The sequence below is a fragment of the Pseudorca crassidens genome, chromosome 13 (genome assembly GCF_039906515.1).
Source record: "Pseudorca crassidens isolate mPseCra1 chromosome 13, mPseCra1.hap1, whole genome shotgun sequence".
NCBI lineage: Eukaryota > Metazoa > Chordata > Mammalia > Artiodactyla > Delphinidae > Pseudorca > Pseudorca crassidens.
Genome location: NC_090308.1, coordinates 45,232,430 through 45,259,365, shown reverse-complemented (window position 1 = coordinate 45,259,365; position 26,936 = coordinate 45,232,430). Strand labels below are relative to the sequence as shown.

General features: G+C 36.5%; 1 protein-coding gene across 1 annotated transcript in view; it reads right to left on the bottom strand.

The window, feature by feature from the left end:
* Positions 1 to 26,242, bottom strand: part of HDAC2 (histone deacetylase 2) — a 31,468-nt gene extending 5,226 nt beyond the window's left edge. The window contains exons 1-11 of the mRNA XM_067702314.1: positions 25,929 to 26,242; positions 15,277 to 15,389; positions 14,036 to 14,153; positions 12,043 to 12,117; positions 11,430 to 11,568; positions 9,285 to 9,426; positions 5,403 to 5,495; positions 5,213 to 5,321; positions 1,179 to 1,319; positions 825 to 933; positions 38 to 168 (exon numbers count right to left, since the gene is read on the bottom strand). Of these exons, the coding sequence (XP_067558415.1) occupies positions 38 to 168; positions 825 to 933; positions 1,179 to 1,319; positions 5,213 to 5,321; positions 5,403 to 5,495; positions 9,285 to 9,426; positions 11,430 to 11,568; positions 12,043 to 12,117; positions 14,036 to 14,153; positions 15,277 to 15,389; positions 25,929 to 25,980 (1,222 nt within the window). The 5' untranslated portion in view covers positions 25,981 to 26,242. The remainder of the gene's footprint in view (positions 1 to 37; positions 169 to 824; positions 934 to 1,178; positions 1,320 to 5,212; positions 5,322 to 5,402; positions 5,496 to 9,284; positions 9,427 to 11,429; positions 11,569 to 12,042; positions 12,118 to 14,035; positions 14,154 to 15,276; positions 15,390 to 25,928) is intronic.
* Between the last annotated feature and the right edge of the window lie 694 nt (positions 26,243 to 26,936).

Sequence of the window (26,936 nt, the reverse complement as noted above, 5' to 3'; positions counted from 1 at the left end):
GAAAAATGTAACAATACACATCAAGGGACTATCTTACTAGAAATTCTCTTGTCTGGATCTTCTCCATCTTCATCTCCACTGTCTTCATGAACTGCATCTTCTGGAATAGCTTGCATTTGGACTCCAGGTGCATGTGGCAACATGCGTAAATTTTCAAATAAACGCTGTCTAAATTACAACATGCGCAGTTATAAGAAAAAATATTTTCTTTCAGGTTCTTTTTAAATGTAAGAGGAAACATTATGCAAAAAATTGCATCTTTTATCTAGCTTAACCTATGAATTAAAATAGTAACATTTACTGAGCACTGATACTTTACATATTATTAACCCGTTTAATCCTCAAAATTTACAGGATAGATACTAACATCCCCCATTTCAAGAATGAGGAAATATAAGCACAAAGGCAAATTAACTTGCCAAAAGTCACAGAGCTAGTGTGTGGTAAAGAGAGGACACAAACCCAGGTCTGTGTACTACAATGTCTCTCTAAACACTCTGTTCTTAGATAAAGCTTTATCAAAATGTTTCAATGAAAATAAATTTCACTTTCATGTAAGGTAAGAAAATATAAAATTTATAGTGCCCCTTTCAATTAAAAAATCCATTTTAACTAATAGAAAATAGAAATATTTTTGAGCTATGAATCCCATACATTTTCCATTATTTTATAAAATTAATCAATAACCTTAAGGTTTCAAATACTTTTGACAAAGGAAATACCTATGTATAAAGCTAAAATGACCTACTGCATTTGGCCCTCTAAAAACTCCTAATGCTGTATCAAGATGAAATGTTTATCAAATCAATTCAATGATGTCTTACTTTATCTTTTCCATATATTCTGGAGTGTTCTGGTTTGTCATGTTTGAAGGACTAATATGCAGTTTGAAGTCTGGTCCAAAATACTCAAAGTAATCATTATATGGCAATTCTATCAAAAACAATGAAATAAAGTTACATATTAAAAGCTCAATTTTCACACAAATCCATGCACAAAATCCAGATTCAAGTTGTGAAATATTTCCAGAGATGATGTTTAAAAGTGAATGCAAAATGAATTCCTTAAGTGACTGCTCTCCTATTTACATGGTTTTGGAATTAACTGTAATCACCTAAACATCTTTCTCTATGAATTGACAGTTCATCCAATAAAGACATCAAAATAAGAACACTTACCATTGGGAATCTCACAATCAAGGGCAACAGCAGTCTCGTATGTCCAACATCGAGCAACATTGCGGATTGTGTATCCACCTCCCCCAAGCATCAGTAATGGTAAATTGAAAGTTTTTACGACTTCTACACATTTAGCATGACCTAAAACAAAGAAAATTTGGGTAACAATACATCTGCACATTGTAACAGTTGGAAAAATAAATTTTAAAAAGATAATATAAACAATACTTTACTCAACCAAAATGGCTTTAATTATGTGAAAATTTCTAGTTTAAAACTTTTATCAATAAAACACCTTTTATGCAATGATATAGAAAACACAATAAGACATAACTGGCTATGTCAGCAAGTGCCCCTGATCAAATATACAACTATATTAATATTAAAATATGAATATAACACATTTTATTAATGTGATATGAAGATATTATATTCCTGTGAGGTTACCTGGAGGAAAAAATAAGTGAGGTTGCAATGAAACATTGTATAATCTAATCTAAACTGACTTTTTGTTACCACTTTCCTCCATAGACATATACAGAAAAATTATGTAAGGCTATACAGGTTTAACTATAGGTTATCGTTAGGCAGTGGTATTATGGACATTTTTCTTAGCTTACCTAAAATTATAAAATTAATATCTATTACTATTATAAAAAACTTTAAACAATTTCTATGTGTAGAAATTTCAGTATAAAGTAAACCTAACATGAAAACAAAATATTTCCTTTGGATGTCATAGTTTAGAAATCAGTTACGAGTTACTAGTAACTTCTTATATTATCATCATCATTCAGGAACACAAGTCAATGTTTAAAGCAAGAAAAAAATTCTTCAATTATAGAAGAAATTGACGTATGTTGAATAATATTTTGGAAAAATCAAAATAGTACAAAGAAAAAACTACCTAAAATTCTCATCCAAAGATAGTTTTTTGAATATTCCTTTCCAATTCTTTTTAATTTTTAAAAGCTTAATGGTATGTTTTCTTCATGTAACTATACTGTGAGCATTTTCATTAAGTACTCTTCAGTAGTTACGTTATATGTTTTGTGACCACCTAGAGGGGTAGGATGGGGAGGGTGGGAGGAAGGGAGGTGCAAGAGGGAAGAGATATGGGGATATATGTATAACTGATTCACTTTGTTATAAAGCAGAAACTGACACACCACTGTAAAGCAATTATACTCCAATAAAGATGTTAAAAAAAAAGGGTACACAAATATGTACAAATATGTGAAATTATGTATAAGGACATAAAAAGTATAAACACATAAACATATAACATATATAAAAACATATATGTATATAAAAACAGTTATATTATACGATTCATAACCCAACTGTTATTACTGCAATTATGAAAATTCAGGCTTCTTATAATAAAGGAAAACTGCGTATTTTTTAAAGATGAAATAAATAAATAGTTAACAGTAAAGATAGCTGGCTAAACAAAGACATTTACTTTTCTTTCATCTCAAAACCTGATAAAAATGATTATAAAGGAATTTTTTAAAGGCTAAAATTTATAAAAATGAAGAATGGGAGAGCATACAACAGTATCAATATAAAGTAAGACAGAAAGGAGACAGACAAGAGGTAAACTGACTTCAGCAGTTTGAATTGAAGCTGGCAGTGGAGAAAGCTTGGAATCAAGTTTGACATTTGGGATTGCAAATATCTTTACATGCTTTATACAACGGATATTCTATCAGTAAGTTGAAATATAGATTTATAGTAAGAGTAAAATAAAATGCTGTAGTTTGTGATTATGAAAGCTATTGCTTTTAAGTACAAAGGCATTAATAACTTTCAAAAAGTTAAGAAAACTGACAGGTTAATACACATCTTAAGAGTACATTAAGTAGATTTTAAGAAGATTGTATCCATTTTGAGGAAACAGATGGTTATCTGCACATTATTTTCAACAATACGAAACTGCTGCTTTTTGGCCACTTTTGACCTAGCAAGAAAAGGGGCAATTATTTCAAATTGTTCAACCTAATATAAGCAGAATAGATTGATTATGTCATAATTCTAATGCTGGCTGGCATAGGAGCTATTGTAACATCAAATAAAATAGCCTTTAATACCTGTATTTAGTTATTAAATTCCATTTAGGCCAAGAGTTGTTCTGGAAAAAGTTCTACTTGAGAATTCTTCACATTTTATGAGAGAATTCAAAGCAGAACATGAACTTGTTACCTAAAAGTTCACAAGGAAAACAACTCTAAAATCATGTACAATATCTGTGAAAAATCACAACTAATTCATACATAATAAATTTTAAGAACTTATTAAATAAAATTTCAGATTTATTCTTATACCCTAGCAGTTCATTCCATAATGGTGATCTTTACTTTGGTCTGCACCTCTAGCATATGTTGATTTCAACACTTATAAGCAAAGAACAGCTCCATGTTCTACCAGATCTACAGAGGAAATTCACCCAAACAGGAACAAGTCAGAAGGCTGTCCTTCATGGAGGTAAAACGGACAGAACACTTGATCCATGTGAATATAACGTACTAGTTATAAATACTGGCAATTTACTAATGAGTAAGGAGAAAACTAAGGAAATGACAAAATTGTATGGGGAAAAACAAGGTATGCAAAAGGAAATTGAATAAGCTGAAACATGCTTTAATGTTGCTGGTGATGCCATTAACACTGAATACCATGACCAAAATTCTGGTCTAAATACCAGATTTCAATTGTAAAAATGGAAATATTGGAAGGGTGTATGCATGTGTTGGGGACAAAGTGGTGGCTCCCTCTTCTTTCACAATGGAAAGTGAATATACAAGGTTAAAATGAAAAATAATAAAGCTTGGGGAATTCCTTTGTGGTCCAGTGGTTAGGACTCTACGCTCACACTGCCAAGGACCTGGGTTCAATCCCTGGTCAGGGAACTAAGATCCCACATGCTGCATGGTGCAGTCAAAAAAAAAAAGAAAGAAAAGTTTATTTATGTTATTTAAAGAAAGGTAAGCACCAAAAGAATCAACAAAAATTGTTGAAAATTATGCTAAGTGTAATATGCGGAATCAAAAAAACAAATGAACAAACATAACTAAACAGAAACAGTCATAGATATAGAGAACAACAGATGGTTGCCAGAGGGAAGGAGAGAAATATATGAGGGAGATTAAGAGGTACAAACACTGAGTTACAAGATAAATGAGTCACAGGTATGAAATGTACAGAGTGGGGAATACAGTCAATAGTAATATAATATTTTTATATGATGACAGATGACAACTAGACTTAGCATGGCGATCATTTTGAAATATCAAACCACATGTTGTGGACCAGGAACTAACATAGTGTTGTAGGTCAGTTATATTTCGAAAACAAACAAACAAACTAACTCATAGAAAAAGAGATCAGATTTGTGATTACCAGAGGCAAGGAGTCAGGGGAGGGGAGATTAGATGAAGACAGTCAGAAGGCACAAACTTCCAGTTAAAAGATAAATAAGTATTAGGGATGAAATGTACAACATGATAAAGATAATCAACACTGCTGTATGTTATAAATGAAAGCTGTTAAAGAGAGTAAATCCTAAGAGTTTGCATCACAAAGAAAAATATACATATTTTTAATGTATTTCTTTAATGTTGTACCTATAAGAGATGAGTGTTCACTAAACCTACTGTGTTAATCATTTCATGATGCTGAAATCATGATATTGAAGTCAAATCATTACATTGTACATCTTATGCTCACATGGTGCTGTATGCCAACAACATCTCAATAAAACTGGAATAAATAATTAAACAAATAAATACAAGTTTTAAAAAAAGAAAATCGCTGCCTTGGTTGGTATTGCAACAAGCCTTACAAAACTACTCATGTATGAATATATACATAAATTTGACAAAATAAAAGATACATACATATGACAAAAACCCATAAAAAACACATGGCTCCCTGTTAAAATAGCAGGTAAAAATTAAATGACAACTTTTATAGGAGGTTCTTAGGAAGAAAAAAAACTTTCTTCCTGGAATATCACCCTTCAAATTGCTTACCTTTGACTGTCAAATTGAAGCAACCAAGTCTATCACCGGATAGTGAGTCTGCACCACACTGTAGCACCACAGCACTAGGTTGATACATCTCCATCACTTTTGAAATAATCTATGTACAAGGTAACAAATGTTAATGTCTCTAAAAAACATTTTAGAATTCCTTTTCATTTTTGAAAATAATAATACTTACAGGCTTAAATATCTGCCCATATGATTCATCATCTATACCATCTCTCATTGGAAAATTGACAGCATAGTATTTGCCTTTTCCTGCACCAATATCCTAAAATACATAGTTAAATAGATCTCAGAGAATATATCATAATAAAAAGTTTGACATATTTAATTATTAAAATATTTTTAAAAGATTAAAAGACTAAGTAACAAAACCCAATTCTTAATTCATCTAGTAGGCTGAGAAAGGAAATAATACAGAAAAAGTACATACTACAACATTTATGGATGGCTTATAAAGCTGAAAAGAACCAATTCCACTTAATCTGTAATGATTATATGGGGGAGAAAAGAAATTTAACACAGTTAAAGGCAATTTGAAGTTAAGTATTACCCAAGAAATTTGTCATAAACAAAATACACATGACAAATTTATAGGTAAAACTGTAGGAAATATAAACTCTGAGCCAAAGAACCCTGCAGAACAATTGTCTCTAAAGTAGAATCCTTCTTATGGCTCACAATCTGGTATGAGTTTACTTATAAGACTTTCTTGAAGTTTTAACAGTTGCAGACTAAAGCATTGAAATCTGTTCTTTAACTGGGCTTGAAATAAATTTTGTTTCTACTTGTTGAATAAGTACCACTCTAGGCATTAATACCTCCCAAAAGAAGCAAAGGAGAGAAATTGAGAGCTGGGTTCCAGCTACACACACACACGCACACACATACACACACTTACTTAAAATATACATACATGTACTATATACTTATTTATTTGTATATGTTATGCATGTGTATATCTATGTATGTGTATGTTCATACAGATATATACACACATAAACAGCTGACCTTTGAACAACAGCAGGGTTAGGGGTACAGACCCCCCATAGAGTTGAAAACCTGAATTTAACTTTACAGTCTGTCCTCCATCTCCATGATTCTGCATCTGCAGATCAACCAACTGTGAGTTGTTTAGCACTGCAGTAATTATTTATTGAAAAAAATCTATATAGAAGTTCAAACCTGTGTTGTTCAAGGGTCAACTGTATATTCCTAGAAGATATGGCTGAGACATTTCTACAAAACAGTGCTTTAACTACAACATCAAAGGATTGGGGGTAACTGATTCTTACATGTTTTAAATTACAGTTGACCCTTAAACAACAGGGTTTGAATTGTGGGTCCATTTACATGCGGATTTTTTTCAATAAATGTATTGGAAAATTTTTCTGGAGATTTGCAACAACCTGAAAAAACTTGCACGTGACTACAGTCCAGAAATATTTTTAAAAATTAAGAAAAAGTTAGGTATGTTATGAATGCATAAAATACATGTAGATATACATATACAGAATATGTTAACTGACTATATTATCACGAAGGCTATTAGTATTTATGCTTTTGGGGAGTCAGAGTCATATGCAGATTTTCAACTGCACAGAAGTCAGTGCCCCGACCCTCTCATTCTTCAAGGGGCAACTGTATAATGTCTCAATATATATGAATCTTTAGAATTACTAATACAAATACATGTTCTTCCCTTATCTCTCATGGAACGATCTCAGCTTGAATCCATTTTTTTAAAAAGCATAGCTTACCCTTCAATATTAAGAGTTATTATGATCCAACTTTCAATGAAAAAGCATGAAATTACACACTCACTCCTACAATTTTTCTTAAAGAATCTAAATTTTTATATAACTAAATACAAACTATACACATGTGGACAAACTTAAAGAACAGTAAACCCCTAGACTTCTGCACTAAAAACACAGATGGAATACATGTTGACACTAAGATTTCACAATACAGAAAGTTGGTCAGCACTTCTCACTCTAGCTAAAGGCTGGTAACTCAGAACTGGCCTTTGTTGGACCAAGTTTTATACCTTCCATTTCTTACTCCACAACTACTACTTTATCACACCTTTGGTTTTTTTCTTCCACCTAGACTACTGATCTAATAAATGCAAGCATAGTTCTAACAACAATCTAAGCTTAGAGTAGCCTTCTTTTCTGATTTAGAATGAATTGTCAGGTAGAAAAGGTAATGTTTATTAAGTTATGCTTGAGTTTCACAAAAGTCCAAATACAACTACACATATAATGAAGCAGTTAATTTTAGTTTCCTAAATTTGGGGGACACCTTTATAATATGCAAAAGGAAAAAATTTTGACATTTTATACAGGGAGTATAAAATCCTAAGAAAAGAGATATTGAAAGTCATTCTCAATCTTTTTTTTTCTTTTTCATTCTCAATCTTTTTAAAACACATATTCTCCAATATTTTCTAACAACTTCAAGTACACTGTCAGAAATTAAAACAGAGGCTTCCATTTGCTATTTCTGAGATTATTAGAATTGTATTGCAAAGACACTATCTTTCTTTAAGCTTAAAGCTGGAAAGCTTTTGCTTCATTTCTACCAGAGTGCAATGGTTATACACAAACAAATTCTACTGGTTTAGAACAGTGGTTCTCAAACTTTAGTGTGCAGAAAAGAATCATCCAGAGTACCTAAAGTCTGAGAATATGTGCTTCTAAGTTCTCAGGTGATAGTGATTCTGCTAGTTTAAGGATCAATCTTTGGCAACCACTGGTCTGTAAGATAAGACCAAGTGGGGAAAGTCACTGAATGAGCTAACATGGCAAGAAAGAACTGCAAATATAAATTATTTTAAAAGCCACATAATTTAAACTGAAATAAATGAAACAAATGACCTCTTACCCACTTATAAAGTAAGGTTTCACCATCTGAATTCTTACTGAAAGAGCACAACCTTGTGATCAAATAATTAAGTCATACATTTGAAGACTACTTTAAGGTCACTCTAAACTTTTGGTTGTTAAACTATAAAGACATACCACAGATCTGAAAAACAACCTTAACAAAACAGCTTAGAACCAATGTTGAATGTCATGCCAAAAGAAATCTCCTATATAATACAGCTAAACTAAAAACAGCTGTTTAAATTTCAGAATAAACTTCAACATGTTTGTAGTTTGGTTCAAAAAACCAAACCTCTAGTATAGCAAAAACAAAAACAAAAAAAAACCACAAAACAACTTCAAGAGCACCAAATGAAAGAAGATAACAGAAATATAGAAATAAATGCACTTAATGTAATAGGCAGGCAGGATAAGCTATGATATTCTTTCTCTCCCCAAGGCGGGGGGGGGGGGGGGGCGGTGGTGGGGGTGGCGGGGGGAGAATATACATACATTACAAATTTCAGAAGCCTAAAGAAAAAAAGGGATTAAAATTAGACCAATTAAATAAAGACCAATCATAAAAGGAGGGCAGTACAAGAACCTTAAAAAGACTCAATTATTTTATTCCACCAATCTTTATATTCAACAGCAATACAGGCTACCATCAAGTAGGTTTTGAAGATTCAAACTGAACATCAAGAAAACTGCTTCGGGCTTCCCTGGTGGCGCAGTGGTTGAGTCCGCCTGCCGATGCAGGGGACACGGGTTCGTGCCCCAGTCCGGGAAGATCCCACATGTCGCGGAGCGGCTGGGCCCGTGAGCCATGGCTGCTGAGCCTGCGCGTCCGGAGCCTGTGCTCTGCGACGGGAGAGGCCACAGCAGTGAGAGGCCCGCGTACCGCAAAAAAAAAAAAAAAAAAAGAAAACTGCTTCATGCTTTGTGGATGTTCAAAAATATTTATTCAACCAAAGAAAAAAGCTCAGCAAAAGAAAGCCCTTTAAGTTCTCGTTGAATGTTTGCTTATAGTCAGCAAAAGTGAATTCCAACAAATGTTATAGCATATAAAATGACTAATCCTTCATACAAGATTCAAATTAATGACTCAGAAAAACATTAGTTCAGGTGTAAGATTACTAACCTCCTAGGTTAATCTCATAATATTTATTCAGACAATTCAGTCTTACCCTCAAGTCTCCTGTTCCAGGAAAGTATTCCCCATATTTATGGAATGATACAGTCATTACACGATCTGTTGTATAAAAAGCTTCTTCAACACCATCACCATGATGGATATCAATATCAATATATAAGACTCTCTGATGATACCTGAAAACAAAACCTTAAGTAAGTTTCCAAAAAGGTTTTAAGACGGGAAAAACCACCATGGATTCAGGAAACCTATTTTTGAGCTCCTGCATTCCAGAATGTTTAATCCTCTTTCTTTTCTTTACTTCCAGCCTAAGACACCATTCAAAGAGACCATCCTGAAGTTACAGTTTGAGCCTCAGACCTTTAAATCTTCCCTTTACACCCAATCTAGGTGAGAAAATGTACTTACTCTGTGAAATCTGCCCTATTCTGCTTTAAAAACATAGTATACGTTTCTGTACATTAATAACTGAAGATTATACCTCACTTAAGATTGTTACTTTAAAACATCTCTCTAGCATATCTTTAGTATTATAAAATAGGGTTTGCCAATCTATGGTCCATAGGCCAAATTCGGACAATGGCCTCTTTTTGTATAGCCTTTGAGATAAGCATAATTTTTAACATTTTTAAATGGCTGAAAAATACAATCAAAATAATAATTTTGTGATATGTGACAATTAAATGAAATTCAAATTTCAATGTCCATAAGTAAAGTGTTACTGAAACATGGCCATGCTCGTTTGTTCACTTATTGTCTATGGCTTCTTTTTTATTTCAACCGAATGCTTGTGACAGAAACCACAAGTGGTATTCTCATCACTTCACAGTGCTGCTTGGAGAACTACAAATCGCAGTAAAATTCGAATGCATTTTAAGAGCCACATGTATCACCATACTGGACATCTTATGACCAGTGCATACCCATGTCAAAACAAGAAAAAAGGAAAGTGAATTTCATATATCATCCTTTCAAGGCACAATGAAGTGAGGATTATTATGGAATTAAATGGCAGAGCACTGTGTTTATTTTACAACAATACCACAGCCATGTTAAAAGAATACAATACAGGCTGACATTACCGACTAAGCACTCACAAGAATATCCTCAACTCGCAGGAAAGCAACATTCAGAAACTTGGAAAATAAAAACCAGAATGTCTCATCATAGACTTTCTTAAAAAAAGAAAAAAAAAAGTGTGAACAAAGTTAAATGTCTGAGTGGCTCATAAGCTGTTTCCAATAGTCAATTAATTAAATCAAGTTTGCACTAGTTGAAGAAGTGTGTCCAGAGAAACTACATTAAACCTGTTAAGACTGTTAGCATGCAGGTAAGAACTGCTGCTCAGAGATGAAGACACAGCAACCAACATCAACAGTGAATTAAAAAACAAGGCAAATGATTTCAAGGGGTTTTGCTTGGCTCTCAATTAGTCAATTGACAGAGATCAGTTGTTTATTGAAGGAGTCAATACCTAATTTTAAGTAACTGAAAAATTAGCCTTTATAAATAGTATGCATGGAATAACTTCAGGCAAGAACATTTTCAAAGTTAAGAAAAGACCAATTTGTTACAATCTGAAGTAGAATCTGCTAAGATGTGTTATAACTAATGAGGGTAAAAAATCTAACTTTGTAAATCTCCAAAATCACAAATACCGCTATAGATATTGCTCTCAAACTGCAGTCAAGAATAACTTTAACTCCTGTAGCAACTTAGATGATTATATCCATTAGCACAAAACCCCATTCTATGTGGAAGCTAGGCAGTTAGCTGGTCTCATTCAATAGGTAAACAAATTTCCTTTAACATAGGTTTCAAATTTTTGCCTTCAAAAGTTAAAACTTACAAAATGTTAGAACATAAACTTCTCAAGTCATGTCATTTTTCATTAATTAAAACTATACCTCCAATCTAAATTGTCAAACTACTTCTAATGTTTTTTAGAAAGGTACTTAATGGAGCCTCAAACATTGATATGTACTTCTCATTCTTAATAATCCAAGGACTGGGCAAATTTCCTGTATTTTTACAATGGTTTGGAATGAATCCACAGATGATGATTCACCATTAACTATTTTCAACCCACTGTTCACTTTTATTTTTTTAAGCCATAGATTTTTATTGTTTTAAATAAAACACTTTTTCATAGGAAAAACATCAACACAAATTAACTTACTTTAGTAATTCAAGGATGGCAAGCACAATATCATTAACATAACAGAATCCTGATGCTTCTGATTTCTTAGCATGATGTAATCCTCCAGCCCAGTTAACAGCCATATCAGTTTGTTGTCGGTTTAACTTCACAGCCCCAGCTAACAAACAAGACAGGGGAGACTTTTAAATGTTTAAGATAAAAAATTAGTATAACTAGACAAAAGCCCTAGTGGAAAGAGTATGCCATGCATAAGCAAATAAGCAAGAGTATAAAACCATAAAAGGATCATTATCAAGGGCACTAACAGTTTCTCCTTAGATAACTATTTTCCTATAGTTGTGATCCGATTAAATAAGAGCACATAGACGGAAAGGAGTAGTGACAATGGTAGCTAGAAGTCTCTAAGTGAAAATGCAACTGAAGTAAAAAACTGAAAATTAAAAAAAAAAAGTTTGAGACATTAAGATCCCAAAACATGGAGGGGGGCTCAGCTAAAGAAAACTGTACTCTGCTAAACACACTTTTTGTTATTAAAATCCGCCACTATTAAAACTTGTTCTAAGCAAATAACCCAAAAGATACATACCAAGTTTAAATCAACTTTCAAATTTGACCAAATCAGGACACTTACCAACTGAACCACCAGTTGAAAGCTGACAAAACTCAAAGAGCCCATCAAACACTGGACAGTCCTCTCCGACATTAACTGTGGAAGATGGATTTCATTAATTTCAATTCATTCTGTGAATTAATGAAAGCCTTTTCTTACAAAAACTATTTCCTACAAATAACGTTTGTTTGATGCAATCATAAAACATACACAGCACAGCAGTAATCTAAAGTTTGCAATTTTATCCAAGGCAGTTAAAGTGTTATATGTGAAATACCACCACCAATTCTTAACATGATTATTTGTGGAATATGTCTGCTTTATTAACAAGAAATCAATAGCTATCAAAATATAAAAGGTATTTGGTGTTATTTAATTAAAACATGGGCTTAAATTTTCCAGGCATTTCTCCTTAAATATACGACAGTAAATTAATCAAAATTCTAAAAACTTTAAATAAGTAACTTCAGTTGCTTTATGATTTACATTCTTTAAAACTCCTTAAGTACACAGAACATCCAAAACTTTGAAATCTATTTTAGTGACTACCAAAAAGATGTAACAGTTGGTTCCCTACGTCCATGGTTAGCATTGATCTTGAAAGATGGTAAGAATTAACTAAGCTCATGACAGCCAAGATACAGAAGAAATATTTAAGGCACAAGGAGACAACACATGCAGATATACCACACATCACAACATATTTAGTTCCTTAGTACTGAATGAAAGAGGAACTAAATATGTCGTGATGCATATAACCCATTCTCAGTTTCTCCTCATCCCTTAATTTATATCCTCTTCAAAAAAAGGGTCATAATTTTATGTAGCTTTGCACATCCTTAATTCATTGACACTATAATGAATAAATTTTAGCTTCCTGCTATTCAGATATGATCAGAATCTTAATACAATTCAGTATTATGTAAATTTTAAACCAATCCTGTTAATTCATTTACCTTAGGGCTACCCATGACTTAATCTAAGCCTGAATCCCCACTGAAAAAACAGGGACAAATAATATCTATTTATATTACAGCATTTTATTGAATCAAATGAGATAATCTATGATAGAAATGTACATGAAGTTCTATGAATTTATGAGATGTCTAGCAACTACACTTAATTTAGTATTATTGAAACTGTTCTTTTTTTTAAAAAATCATTACTGAAGTCCATCAATAGAAACATCAATGAGAATGAATTCCAGTATCAAGCTTTAAAAGACACTGTTCCAGTCATTTTAGAATGACATTTTGCATTCCATCTTCAAGCCAACCAATCTCTAATAATAAAATATCTTTTATCTACAAAAGAGAACACTATGTAGAAGAGAATCAAAAGCTCCACTAATACAACAAAGGGAAGTACAAATTATATGTACAATTGTCCCTTGGTATCCACAAGGGAGTGGTTCCAAGACCCTGAGGATACCAAAATCTGGGGATGCTCAAATCCCTTATATAGTATTTGCATACAACCCATGGAACATTCTCCCATGTATTTACATCAGCTCTAGATTACTTACAATACCTGATACAATGTAAGCATGTAGTTGTAAATTCAATGTAAACAGTTGCCTACAGGAGGCAAATTCAGTTTTGTTTTTTGGAACTTTCTGGAATAGTCCAGATTAACTAAAGCACCCAAACAGAAGACAAGAGGCATACACACCAAGCTAAGGCCAAAGTACAATCTTTTTTTTTTTTAATGCAGGGGAGTGAGGTCTCCCCACCAATATCCATTATCCCAAAGTTAACAAGGAACCAAAACAAAACGCAAAGAAGATCCAGATAGCCCTTTGGCAGTTTGGCAGACCAACAAGCTTCAAGTAGGTTTTTTGTTTTTTTTTTTAAGTAGCTTTAGTATTGTTACATGGGCTTTTTAAATCAGTAAATAATTAAAACAATATTTTAGATCAGGAAAATACCTAGATTTGGATAACTAATTACAAGCTTCTAAAAGTACTCATTTATATTTATCATTACTAATATATACTTTTAACATAGAAACATACATCTCTGCATCTGCTTACTATACTCGGACATGTTATCTGGTCTTATTGAACGTAGAAATTTGATGTACTCATCGCTGTGGTATTTTGTCATTTCTTCAGCAGTGGCTTTATGGGGCCTCTGTGAAGAAAAATAAATGTCAGAATTGTGGAATTACAACTGATAACATCAGGGTTACCAAACACAAAGTATACAATTTCCCCTAACAATACTCTCAAAAGAACTAGGTCTGCCAGAACAAAATAGATAAATTCCAAAGCAAATTCAAATTTATACATGTGTGTTTTAGAAAATAGAAATCAAATCCAAAGATAATTCACATTCCTTTAAAAAGGATTAGGCAGGCCTAACACCAACTATGAATTAATCACTCCTTTTATTTTAGTGGAAATAGGTCAACCCTTCTAAAGACTAATCCACGTTCATAAACTCTACTTTCTCTTATTTTCTATCACAAACCTCCTGCTCTATATCCAGTAATTTCATCAATGACCAAAAAGCTTCAGGAAGAATAAGTGAGACTCATTCAGGTAGAATGAGATTCATTCTCTATTAGTTCATGATCTCTCTTCCTCTTCCTCTGACTATCCAAATCATCCTTGTTCCTAGGATCGTTTCATTTATGACACACTTCTGCCACAAGGCTTCCTAACTGAAAGTCTTATCCAACTCCTCTTCTCCAAATGTCTATAATCTGAAACAAAGAAGCTCACATATATTACCCAACATTGTTAACTGCTTCAAGTTTTTCTCTTCTCCCCAAGTGGATAAGAATTGTTGCATCTTATATCTGTTTATCTATACTCCCACATCTTCTACAAAATAGACACTTTGCTTGCTCACTAATACAGTGTTCCTATACGCCAACAAATATTGGTAGGATTAATTTTCTGCATAATTCTTTTTTAACAGTCCCAGGTCAACTCTTCAGCAGCAGACAGGTCAATAATTATCATAACAAAAATATTTAGTATGTTAAATTGAGTTGGTCTCCAGTTATGTGAAAACCTGGGGAAGGGAAACTGTTTTTTAAAATGGTTGAAGGAATAGGGGAAAAAAAAGAGGCCACAGCTCCCACACTCTCAAGTTTTCTCTGAAGAATAAAACAAAAAGAGGAGTTTCTGTTTTCTTCCACACCTTTTCATCTGCTAAATGCCCTCCAACTTTGAAAACAAAGTTTCAAAGTAGTGGTTTAAACAAACAAACAAACAAACAGTGAATATTTACCGAAAGGTATACTCACATATATTTCCATTTTTCTATACAAGCCATAATTTAGCAGCAAGTTATGGGTCATGCGGATCCTATGAGGTTTCATGGGATGACCCTGTCCGTAATAATAATTTCCAATATCACCTAAAAGAGGAAAGAGACAAAATGAACAATACAGACAAGAGAATCTTCATGAACTATTAAAATTTATGTGTCCACCATTAGACGACATTTATCACCTAAATAAGCTTTATTTGAAATCTTAAATAATAATTTTAGATTTTTCAACTTTCAAACTGTATTAGAAAACCAAGATCCTATGCACACTTTTACATACTGATGACTCCATCAATACATTATGTTTGTTCAAAGATTAAGGCAAGCAAGCTTTTCTGATTTTTAGTTTACTGAACTTTCTTATTTAGGATTAGCCCAAATAAAATACTCTTTACTCACTTACAAAAGTTTTTGTTCCTTAGAGTGATACCTGCTTTTAGTATTTACTGGCAAATTTAGATGCTTAAGGTACATTCTCTGAGTTTCACCAATATGACTTAAAAATTTTATAGCAAATATTGCTTCTTGGATGATTCTCTGGTGTGCCAAAAATCCTTTATAGTTGGTATTATCGCGGCTACAATGTTTTATATATCCATATCACAGTCAATAAAAATTTTGGTAACTGAAATTTGGATCCTAAATAAAGTTTTGCTATGATGACATATTTATTACATTTTTCAAGGTAATAAGGATATTTTTTCTCATTCTTCACAATTAAAAAGTTGTAATTCCTAACCTATCTTTTTACGATATATATTACATCCCAAGGCCTTAAAACTGACACATAAGATTTACTTTAAATAAAATAACACCAGGGCTACCCTGGTGGCGCAGTGGTTGAGAGTCCGCCTGCTGATGCAGGCAGGTTCGTGCCCCAGTCCGGGAAGATCCCACATGCCGCGGAGCAGCTGGGCCCGTGAGCCATGGCTGCTAAGCCTGTGCGTCTGGAGCCTGTGCTCCGCAACGGGAGAGGCCCGCGTACCGCAAAAAAATAAATAAATAAACAAAATAAAAACACCAAAATCCCAGATTTTTGTCTACCAGATTTCAACAAAATTAATACTTTAAGGTAAAGATCCAGTGTTTCTATAATAAAAAGTGTTAAGGATGCCACTTAAATATATACCATTTTTCTAATGTAATGGGCAATTTTTACAACAGCCTTTATTAGAAATTACCTTCAGTACTAATTCTAGTTTTTAAATAATCAATTCTAAAATTTTGTTAGGATAGCCAAGCTGATTTTAGTGGCTTGAAGTTAATCATTTAAACATGGGTTCATATAATAAAAACTAGGGATAAAAAATGCCATTTACTCCCCTTCTAGATCAAAAAAATCTTTCAAAATCCTGCCTAAATACACACCTTTTTTTGTTTGTTTAATGAAAACTAAGAATTCAAAACCTTTTGCTTCTCTCTTCCATATTTTTGATAACAGTCCAGGATGAACATTCACTTTTATAACATAGCCGTTTCTAATACTACTACTAATTGATTTTGTTGGTACCGCACCTCTAATTTACTTAACTCTTCATTTTCAACACAAGCTCTCTTCTGAAAACAATTCATATATACACATGGTCATTTAAAAGGAAACTTTATGTTTTAAAGGTTTATGTTTTAATTGTTTATGTTTATAAATTATGTTTTATGTTTTAATTTTAAATTTTAACCTTTCTTAATCTGTACCAACAGTAAAGCTAAGACAATACAGACAAGTAGCAAAGCAGAGCTATGGGGACACTCCTCTGCATTTATCACAATTCAGTCTATGAACGCAGGAAACAAACTACCTCCCAAGCTATAAAGCTCCGCTCTACATCGTGGTAGTACACATAAAGTTCCTTGAAAGCAGCCTGGTCTCAATGAATTCTTAGATGTAGAAAGCCCACTAGAGACACGAAGCATCATTGAACTAAGGTTAACGCAAGGAAGGTATTTCTAAGTTATCATCACTACCAAAGGAGATAACGAGAGTAAGAATAAAGAAACTAATCTTCACATAACTTGCATCTGCCCCTGTGTAAGAATTATCAAGATGAAATATCTCTAATATCTACCGTATCTTAAGATCAAATACTCTAGTTATGTACATACTGAGAATCCAGTGAAAAGTAATCACTAATCTAATAATGGGAAAGACCACAATAATCTATAGAAGGGAAAGTACAGTTGCAATTTCTCAGCAAGAGTGCTTGATAAAAAAAGATGTTAGCAATAATTTACATTTATTGACAGCTTACTAGAAGGCACTATTCTAAGCACTTCATGTGTATTATCTGTTAATCTTCTCAACAACCCTATAATGTAGGTATTATTACTACTTTCCTATTTTATAATAGTGAAGATGGATGAGATGCAGACAGGTCAGGTGATATTGTCAAAGTCACAACAGCTAGCAATAGAGGAGCTAGATTCAAACTCAGGCAAGGCAACTCTGCCAACCTTCTTAAGTAGTAGCTACTGGGAAAGCAACGACACTTATAGAACCTAGAAAGAAATGGTAGGGGGAAGCCTGACAAGAAAAGGACATAATACAGAATACAAACATTTTAATAAAGACTTAAGATCTTTGTTGGGCTTCCCTGGTGGCACAGTGGTTAAGAATCCGCCTGCCAATGCAGGGCACACGGGTTCGATCCCTGGTCCAGGAAGATCCCACATGCCGCGCAACAACCAAGCCCATGCGCCACAACTACTAAGCCTGCATGTCCCAACTACCAAGCCTGCGTGCCACAACTACTGAAGCCTGTGCACCTAGAGCCTATGCTCTTTAACAAGAAAAGCCACTGCAATGAGAAGCCCGCGTGCACACTGCAAGGAAGAGTAGCCCCCCGTCTCTGCAACTAGAGAAAGCCCGCGTGCAGCAACAAAGACCCAATGCAGACAAAAATTAATTTTTTTTAAAAAAAGAAGAATATGCACACTACTTAAATGACACATGTCCACAAGGGCAGCCAAGCTACAGATAACTGCTATTTGGCTTATGAAGAATTCTTCTAAAATGTAAGGGGGGTCTAAAAGAACCATCCCCAACTTTTTTCCTGCTTAATCCCCTATCACAAAATTCTCTACGTGGGTGCTCTGCAGCCATCTACTTTTTCATAAAGATAAAATATGGCTTTTCTTAGTTTTAAAAACCTATGGATTTCATTCATCTGATTTAAATAGTCAGTAATGTAATTTGGGCATTTAAAATGTTACCCAAAATAGTTTAAAATGCTTTACCAATGAAATAAGCATCCAGGAAAATTAGCTCTAAGTGGCTCCTTGAATACAACAAACTTTGTCAATGTGAAGTAATTACCAAAAAGATTTATTAGTTATCTGCAAAATTTTCAAAGCTGCTCACTCTTCAAGAAGCTATCAGAAGAGAAGTGGTTACTAAGGTCTACAATCTCTTTTATCTAAAGTCCTCTAAAGTCCTTGAGACTAGATACATTTCAGACTTTTTCAGATTTTATAAATGTAAAATGATAAATCTGCCAGATATTATGTGATAACCTGGAGACTGGGCAGCCTTCTGTAATCAAACATTAATATTTCTGCAGCAAAAATGTATGAATATTCAGAATAAGAGGAATAAAGATGATAAACATTAATTCAGGTTAAGCTTTTGATTCCAAATGAGTTACAAAAATTTCTTTTCACCTTTCAGATAATTTTGGACTTCAGGACTATGAAATATAAAATATACCCCTGAAGAAAAGCTGACTAAAAAATGATTCAGGAAAAAACAGAGAGCTACTGTATTATTTTTGTCTTCCAGACTAGTTAGTCCACTAGCGGCTTTAACACACTGGCCACTTCTTGAAACATTCACTCTTGGCTTCCACAATACCACGTTCCTGGACTTTACTACCACCCCACAGCCACTCCTCCACCAACCTTGAAATATCAGGGGTTTCTCAAGTTCACTCATTCACTGAACAGACCAAGAACCTACTGTGTGCCAGGCAGGTGCTTGGGTATGTCAGTGAATCAAGAGTGCTGCCCTAAATCCTCTTCTCTCAGGAATAAGCCACCTAACTGCTCAATTCAGAAATTTAGGAGCCATCCTTTATTCAGTCATCACAAAGCCCCAACTCCATTTCCAATCCATCAACAAGTTCTATAGGTTTTACTCCCAAAACCTCTCTTAAATATGTCCATGTCTATCAGTTGCAATTATTGTCTTGTACATGGACCAATATATACTCAATTCTTGCTTTCAGTGTTCACATTCTATTACGCTTTACCATTCTTTCTCCACTTTCCAGAGTTCTCTCTACTTAAGAAACCTTCAATGGCTTTCTGCTTCCTGAATATTCAAGTCCAAATCTCTTACCACAAAGTCTTGTGTGGTCTGGCCCTTTACTACTTGGCCTGGCACCCTACAGTTCCCCCATGTCTTCCTCTTGGCTTCCTTTCTGTTAAGTGTACTAGGTTCTTTCTAACTACCCAGGCTTTGAAGTTTGCAATGTCTTATGTAGGAAAACTCTTTTAAGGAGGCTGGCCCATTCTGTGCCTTCAGGCCCTCCCTTGCCCGATTTACCCTACAAAGGTCCCCTCTCTTACTATCTAACAGTCTTATTTTTTTTCTCCTTAAAGACATTTTTAAAAAATTTTTTAGATTTTTATTTTACATTGGAGTATAGTTGATTCACAACGCTGTGTTAGTTTCAAATGTACAGAAAAGTGATTCAGTTATACATATATCTATTCTTTTTCAGATTCTTTTCTCACATAGGTTATTACACAGTACTGAGCAGAGTTCCCTGGGCTATACAGTATTATACAGATTAACTATTTTATATATAGTAGTGTGTATATGTTAATCCCAAATTCCTAATTTACCCCTCCCTCCCACCTTTCCCCTTTGGTAATAACCATAAATTTGTTTCCTAAGTCTGTGAGTCTTGTTTCTGTTTTGTAAGTACATTTGCATCATTTTTTTAGGTTCCACATATAGTAAGTTCATTTGCATCATTTTTTTAGGTTCCACGTATAAGTGATATCATATGATATTTGCCTTTCTCTGTCTGACTTACTTTACTTCGTATGATAATCTCTAAGTCCATCCACGTGGCTGCAAATGGCATTATTTCATTCTTTGTTATGGTTGAGTAATAGTCCATTGTATGTATGCACCACACCTTTATCCATTCCTCTGTCGCTGGAAATCTAGGTTGCTTCCATGTCTTGGCTGTTGTAAACAGTGCTGCAATGAACATTGGGGTGCATGTATCCTTTTTTTTTTTTTTTAATCAATTTATTTATTTAATTTTGGCTGCATTGGGTCTTTGTTGCTGCACACGGGCTTTCTCTAGTTGCGGTGAGCGGGAGCTACTCTTTGTTGTGGTGCGCAGGCTTCTCAACGAGGTGGCTTCTCTTGTTGCGGAGCATGGACTCTAGGCGTGCGGGCTTCAGTAGTTGTGGCGCACAGGCTTAGTTGCTCCGCGGCACGTGGGATCTTTCCAGACCAGGGCTCGAACCTGTGACCCCTGCATTGGCAGGCAGATTCTTAACCACTGTGCCATCAGGGAAGTTCTGGGGTGCATGTATCTTTTTGAATTAGAGTTATCTCCAGATATATGACCAGGAGTGGGATTGCTGGATCATATGGTAGCTCTATTTTCAGTTTTTTAAGGAACCTCCACACTGTTCTCCATAGAGGCTGTACCAATTACACCTCCGCCAACAGCATAGGAGGGTTCCCTTTTTTCCACACCCTTTCCAGCATTTACTTCTAATATGGTCTTATATTTTCTTCTTAGGACTTCAATCTTTTCTCTACCTGGCACAAAGTAGGGACTTTAAGCCCATTTGATATTTCTGAACCCAAAGCTGACTTCACCCTTACACTTGAACAGTTAAATCTTATCTCATCCATGTTTCAGTGCTGTTATTATTCCCTAAGAGATAACTACACTCCCTCCTCAATTCCAACTGTTTCCTTTAAGGATCTGTCAACACAAGCATTTAAAATTTTTGTTAATGGAAAGACATAATTACTAATACTTTTTTTTTTTTTTTGGTAGCAGAGAAACCTTTTTTTTTTCTGTAGCCGTGGCAATAGTTCCACTCTTGGGTCACCAAAGGAAAAAAGAAAAATGTTTTAGGTACCAGATGTTGATCTCGCCTTGGACATTAAAACTAGACAATGTAGAAAAGGATTAAGTGGTGGACTGAGTCAAACAGAGATACGAATCTATTTTCATGGGGAAAATAAATAAAACGCCACTTATCCTACCTGTCTGTAACTAGAGTGGGTGTAAGAATTAGAGAGAATATTATATGGAAGTGCTCCAGCTATAAAAATATAAGGTGTTAATCATTTATTCATCAATAATGTAAAAAATGTTTGTTTGTTTATTTATTTATTTATATTTAGGCTGGTGAAAGTATAGACATCAGCAACACAGATTCTGTCCTCATGAAGTTTATATTCTAGTGGGAAGAGAGACAAAAATTAGGTGGTATAATTGATAGGGAGAAAAGCAGTAACAGGGATTAAGGTAATAGGGAAAAGCTTCTCTGAAAAGGTGAAATCTGAAGGAAGTAAATGGTAAAAAAATATCTGGGGGAACAGAACCCAAGTATATGAAAATCTCAGTCTTATGTTCTACTATGTTTAAATTAATGATGTGCAATTAAAACCATTGGTATTTGTGAACTGCTGCTATAATTCATTCAGCACCCTGATTTGCCTCCAAAGAAAAGGTTACCTATTTTATGGATAATAACGATTTATACTATAGCTAAGAACCCATGCAATTACGTTAAGGACTACCTAACAAAAGGCTTTGGCATCACTGTTATAAGTAAACATCTAAGGAAATCTGTCAAGTTGGCTGCCAAGCAGAATTCTTATAATGTGCTACAGTAAACTAGGAGTATATTGGGAGACATGATCTTGGTAACTCTTTGTACAGTGTTGAGTGCTTTTCTCTGAACCACCTGTCTCCAAATAGTTTGATGTGTCCTATCAGAGAAGGGAAAAATATAACACAGAGCAATGCATGTAATCATATAAATTATGTATATATACAACCCTATCATATTGTATATACAGTAGAAGACACTAAATGTAATTGGCCTCAAGCTTAAAAGAAAGTACACTTAACATTTCTAGATAAAGTATTAATAATGTATTTAATCAGAGCCTAACAAAGCTTGGTTTGCTAATTACATTTAAGTACAGAATCACATCATTTTATTTTTTTCTCTTTCGGCCGCTCTGTGTGGTGTGTGTGATCTCAGTTCCCCGATCAGGGATAGAACCCGTGCCCCCTGCAGTGGAAGCTCAGAGCCCTAACCACCACATTGCCAGGGAATCCCCGGAAGTCGCATTATTTTAAAGCCAGAAGGGATCTAACTATATCGTTTACAGATTATTGACAATCTTGCAGTATATACTAGAAGTTCAAGATTTAGATATACGTTTTCGGAAATGAGTCATGAGTCAATAGCTGCAATAAGAGAAGTAAAAACTTCTCTTACTTGTCCTCAAAGGTTTAAGAATACTTTATCCATCAGTGCCTGAAGGTTCACTTGAAACCATCATTCCATGGGCTTCCCTGGTGGCGCAGTGGTTGAGAGTCCGCCTGCCGATGCAGGGGACGCGGGTTCGTGCCCCGGTCCGGGAGGATCCCACATGCCGCGGAGCGGCTGGGCCCGTGAGCCATAGCCGCTGGGCCTGCGCGTCCAGAGCCTGTGCTCCGCAACGGGAGAGGCCACAACGGTGAGAGGCCCGCGTACCGCAAAAAAAAAAAAAAAAAAGAAGAAACCATCATTCCAGTGATCTAAAGGGTATGATATTGAAGACTGTAATGTGTACGGAGAAAAGAACATATGTCTTTTAGAAGCCCCTTTCATTTGCTAGACATTCTCTCTGTGTCACCAAGAGTAGTCCTAATGGTCCCAGTAAGCCTAAAGGTAGGATTCCTATGGTTACAGAATTTGCTACTTCACTCCTTTCCTCTTTATCTTTCTTCCTTCTACTTCCTTTACTAACAAGTTAAAACCAGCTATTCTAGTCTAATAGATTAAGGCCCTATTATTATTGACATCACACACTCCAAATCCAATCCATGTTGTGTATCTTAGAGTTAGTTCCCTGTGCACAAGCTGCTTTACTTGCATCCTCTTTCCTCACAATTAAAAAAAGAAAAAACTACTATCGCTACCTCTATAAGCTGACAAAATAGGGTTTTTCCGGTGATGAAAATGTAAGCTTTGGAATTAACTATGCACAGCTTAAAATACTATCACATACAAAGAATTAGCATAATAATACCCCTTCAATTTAATAACCTCTGCAAAATATTTTATTAGCCCCACGCCCATGAAAAGAACTCAAAGCATATTCCAAATGTAAGCAACTACAAATTCCATTCTAAAAATTAGTCAAGGAAGAGCCACAGACAAAAGACAGATAACCTAACCAGAGATACCCAAACATTCAGTTATACACCTGCTGTTGGCCATCAGATAATGCCGTTGTATGGTCCACTATAAAGTACTTAAGTCACAATCAAAGATTACTCTTCCTATCAAGTCTGCATCCCGCCTTTGGGACCAGTACTTGCTCCCATTTCCTCAACAAAGGCTCATCATAAACGGGCCCAGGAACAAATAGCTGATAAAACTGCAACTTAAGTGTACCTCCTGGTTCTACGGTTCAAGCCTGGTGACAAGAAGTTTCAAGCAGCTTACTTCATCAGAGCCTATCACTGTCAACAGCAACTAACAGCTCCAGGAAGAGCCTTAGCACCAGTTACCCCAAACTTTTAAAACCTTTCTTCTCTACCCAAAGCCCTGACAACAACAATCTCTAAACCTTAGAGAAACAATGTTGTTTTAAAAATTAACTTACATATAGTTATTTACTTTCCAATTTGGTCATGGAATGCAAGACCAGGCCAGTGACCCAAAATATGCGTGAATTCTTAAAGAATTAACTTTAAGAAACGTTAATAATTCACGTTAAAATTAAAATGTACTCCCATCTCCACCCCCCCATGATGGCATAATTTCAAATCAATTTGTATCACACATACATGCAGTTCTCTCAAAAAATATTTTAAAAACATGGCTGTGACTACTTAGCACTAGCTACCAAATATCAAACAATTTAGATTTCTTCTGTAAGATTTTAGATTTTTCCACAAATGACACAAGTGGTTATTTTATATAAAGAAGCATTAAAATGATTCATCCTTGCTAACTGGAGAGATATAACATGGCCATTTTAAAATTAAAGTCAGATTTATTCTGACCTAGTCCTGTAAGATCTTTCCACCGCTCTAAGATTTTACGATTTACAATACATTGAATGTAGTAAACAGCTTCCAAAATTTGTATCGCTTCTCACAAATCAGATGGACTTTCAGGTCTCTGAACCTAGCTTCTTTGTTAAATTTTAGAATTTCTTCTCTGGAGAGTAACCTACTAGGCACTATTTACCAAGTTAACGTCTTTGTGCAAAAACAGTAACGGCTCCTTTCATTGTATTTTGACTGGCCCAAGAAACAGGATTCAAGAAGACTTACTGCTCAAATTGCAAATGAGAAGAACCCCTAAAATGAAATTATCTTACTTTTATAATTTACTGTTCCACGAGTTCAAGCTTTTCTGATTATTTAGCACTTTCTGCACTGCTCCTCAAAGTTTTCCTGCACCAGGACTCCCATCGCCTAGAAACAGCCTTCGCAAGCCAAATGCCAATGCTATCTGTCCCACACCTCCAAAGCACGGTATTTCCTGATCGAACAAAGCAACAAAGAAGTGGGTGGTAACCACCTCTCAGAGAGGCAAGCCAGGACCTATCGAGCCTGATCGACAACACAAGCAGCAACAGCTCTACGATGCCCTCCCACCGTCTTATTTCCCGTGAAGCCTGACTACCTCAAACTCGAAAACCCTCATTTTTATTGAGGAAGTGAAGCCTTTTCATTTCAAAGCTGAGAAAGTGGCGCTCAAAGCACCCGGCAAACAAAGGAGAGGGATGGAGCCCACGCAAAACAGGGGTGTGAGCGCGCCTCAAGGCGCACGTGAGCCCCCACCCTCAAGGGGTACTCTCCAGCACCCACCCGGGTCGAGGGGTCCGGGGAGAGGCCGGCAGCAGAGAAAGGAGAAGACGCTCGGGCCAGCCGGGGACAGAGGGGAGCGGAGGAGGGGAGAGGAGGAATGGGGGCTCGAGGGGCGGAGCTCTCGAGGCCGTGGGGCTTTGTGTGGAGTCTGGGCCGGGGTAGCTGTTTTGACCCGGGGGGAGAAATCGGCTGCAGGCGGCCGGAGCAGGGGACCCCAAACCTCCCTCCCACGGAGAGGCGGAGGGGAGAGACGCGAGGGAGGGCCGTCTGCTTCGCACCAGCACGAAGCCAGGGTAGGCCGGCGGCGGACGACACTGCGGGAAGGAGAGGGACCGGACGGAAAAGTGGGGCGTCCACTTAGCTCCCCGCGGAGGCTGCCAGACAGTGTCGGGTCGCGAATGGGTTAAGATGCGGCCAAACGTCGGTCCCTCCTCCTGACCCCTCAGCACCGGCGACCACTCGCGACGGCTGCCGCAGAGCCAGGTGCGGCTCCGGGCCCGGCGCCGCAGCCCTGCCCGCCCACCCACCCGCCGGCCGGCCTGCCTCTCACCATCGTAGTAGTAGCAGACTTTCTTCTTGCCGCCTCCCTGACTGTACGCCATGGGCTCCCCGGCCACCGCCGCCTCCGGCTCCTCCTCTGGCTGCTTCTGCTGCTGCTGCCGCCGCGGCTCGGCGGGGAGAGAAGAGGGCTGGGGCGAAGGTGGGGGGGTGGGTGGCAGTGCCGCGGGGAAAGGCAGGCCGGAGGGCCGGAGGGAAGAGAGGAGGGGAGTGCCGGGAGGGCTCGGTACCGCCCGGCCGAGTGGCCGAGAGCGCGGACCGGGGGGTGGCAGCGGCGCCAACTCGCGACACTGGGGAGGGGGAGGGGGCAGCCAAACCACCTCCGGAGGCCGAGGGGAGGTGGGGCGCGTCCACTGTGACTCCACGGGGGAGGAGGGCACGACTAGAGAAAGAGGCTTCTTCATTTCTGGGGAAGGAGGCCTCCCAATGATGAACAACTTGCGCAGGGCGGGTACAAATACAGTCGGAAAACTATTTTTAAAAAGAGTCAGGCTTTCGCTCCGTAAGTAAAGAGAGCATGGAGCCAGGTGAACGCTCCACCCCTTCGGATCTTCGCACAGTGGTTGCGCCTATCTTGAGCCTGCGCAGTCGGCGCCTTCCCAACCGTAGCCGGGGCCGCCTAGACCCCCTCCGCGAAGTCCCACGCCGCTCCCCTCCCCCACTGTGGCTAAGCTCCCGCCCGGGCGGACCACGTGCTCCGAGCCGGGCGGGGAGAGACCACTCTCCCACCCATGCGACCGCATGGAACCCGCTGAGCTGCAGCCCACGACCCCTATACTGGGTCGTCGTGGATTTCATTTATTTTTTCATTTTCTGCTGATAATTGCTCGGAGGTTCTGACCTGTTAAGGGGACCTACTGCAGACATTAAGGAATACCTGGGTTCGAATGGGCATTTATGGAATGCATTTATGTGTTGGATAGGGTTCTGAGTGTTTGCATTAATGATGTATTTCATTGATACCTATTTGTAATAGATAACCTGTTAACTCAGTTAAGAC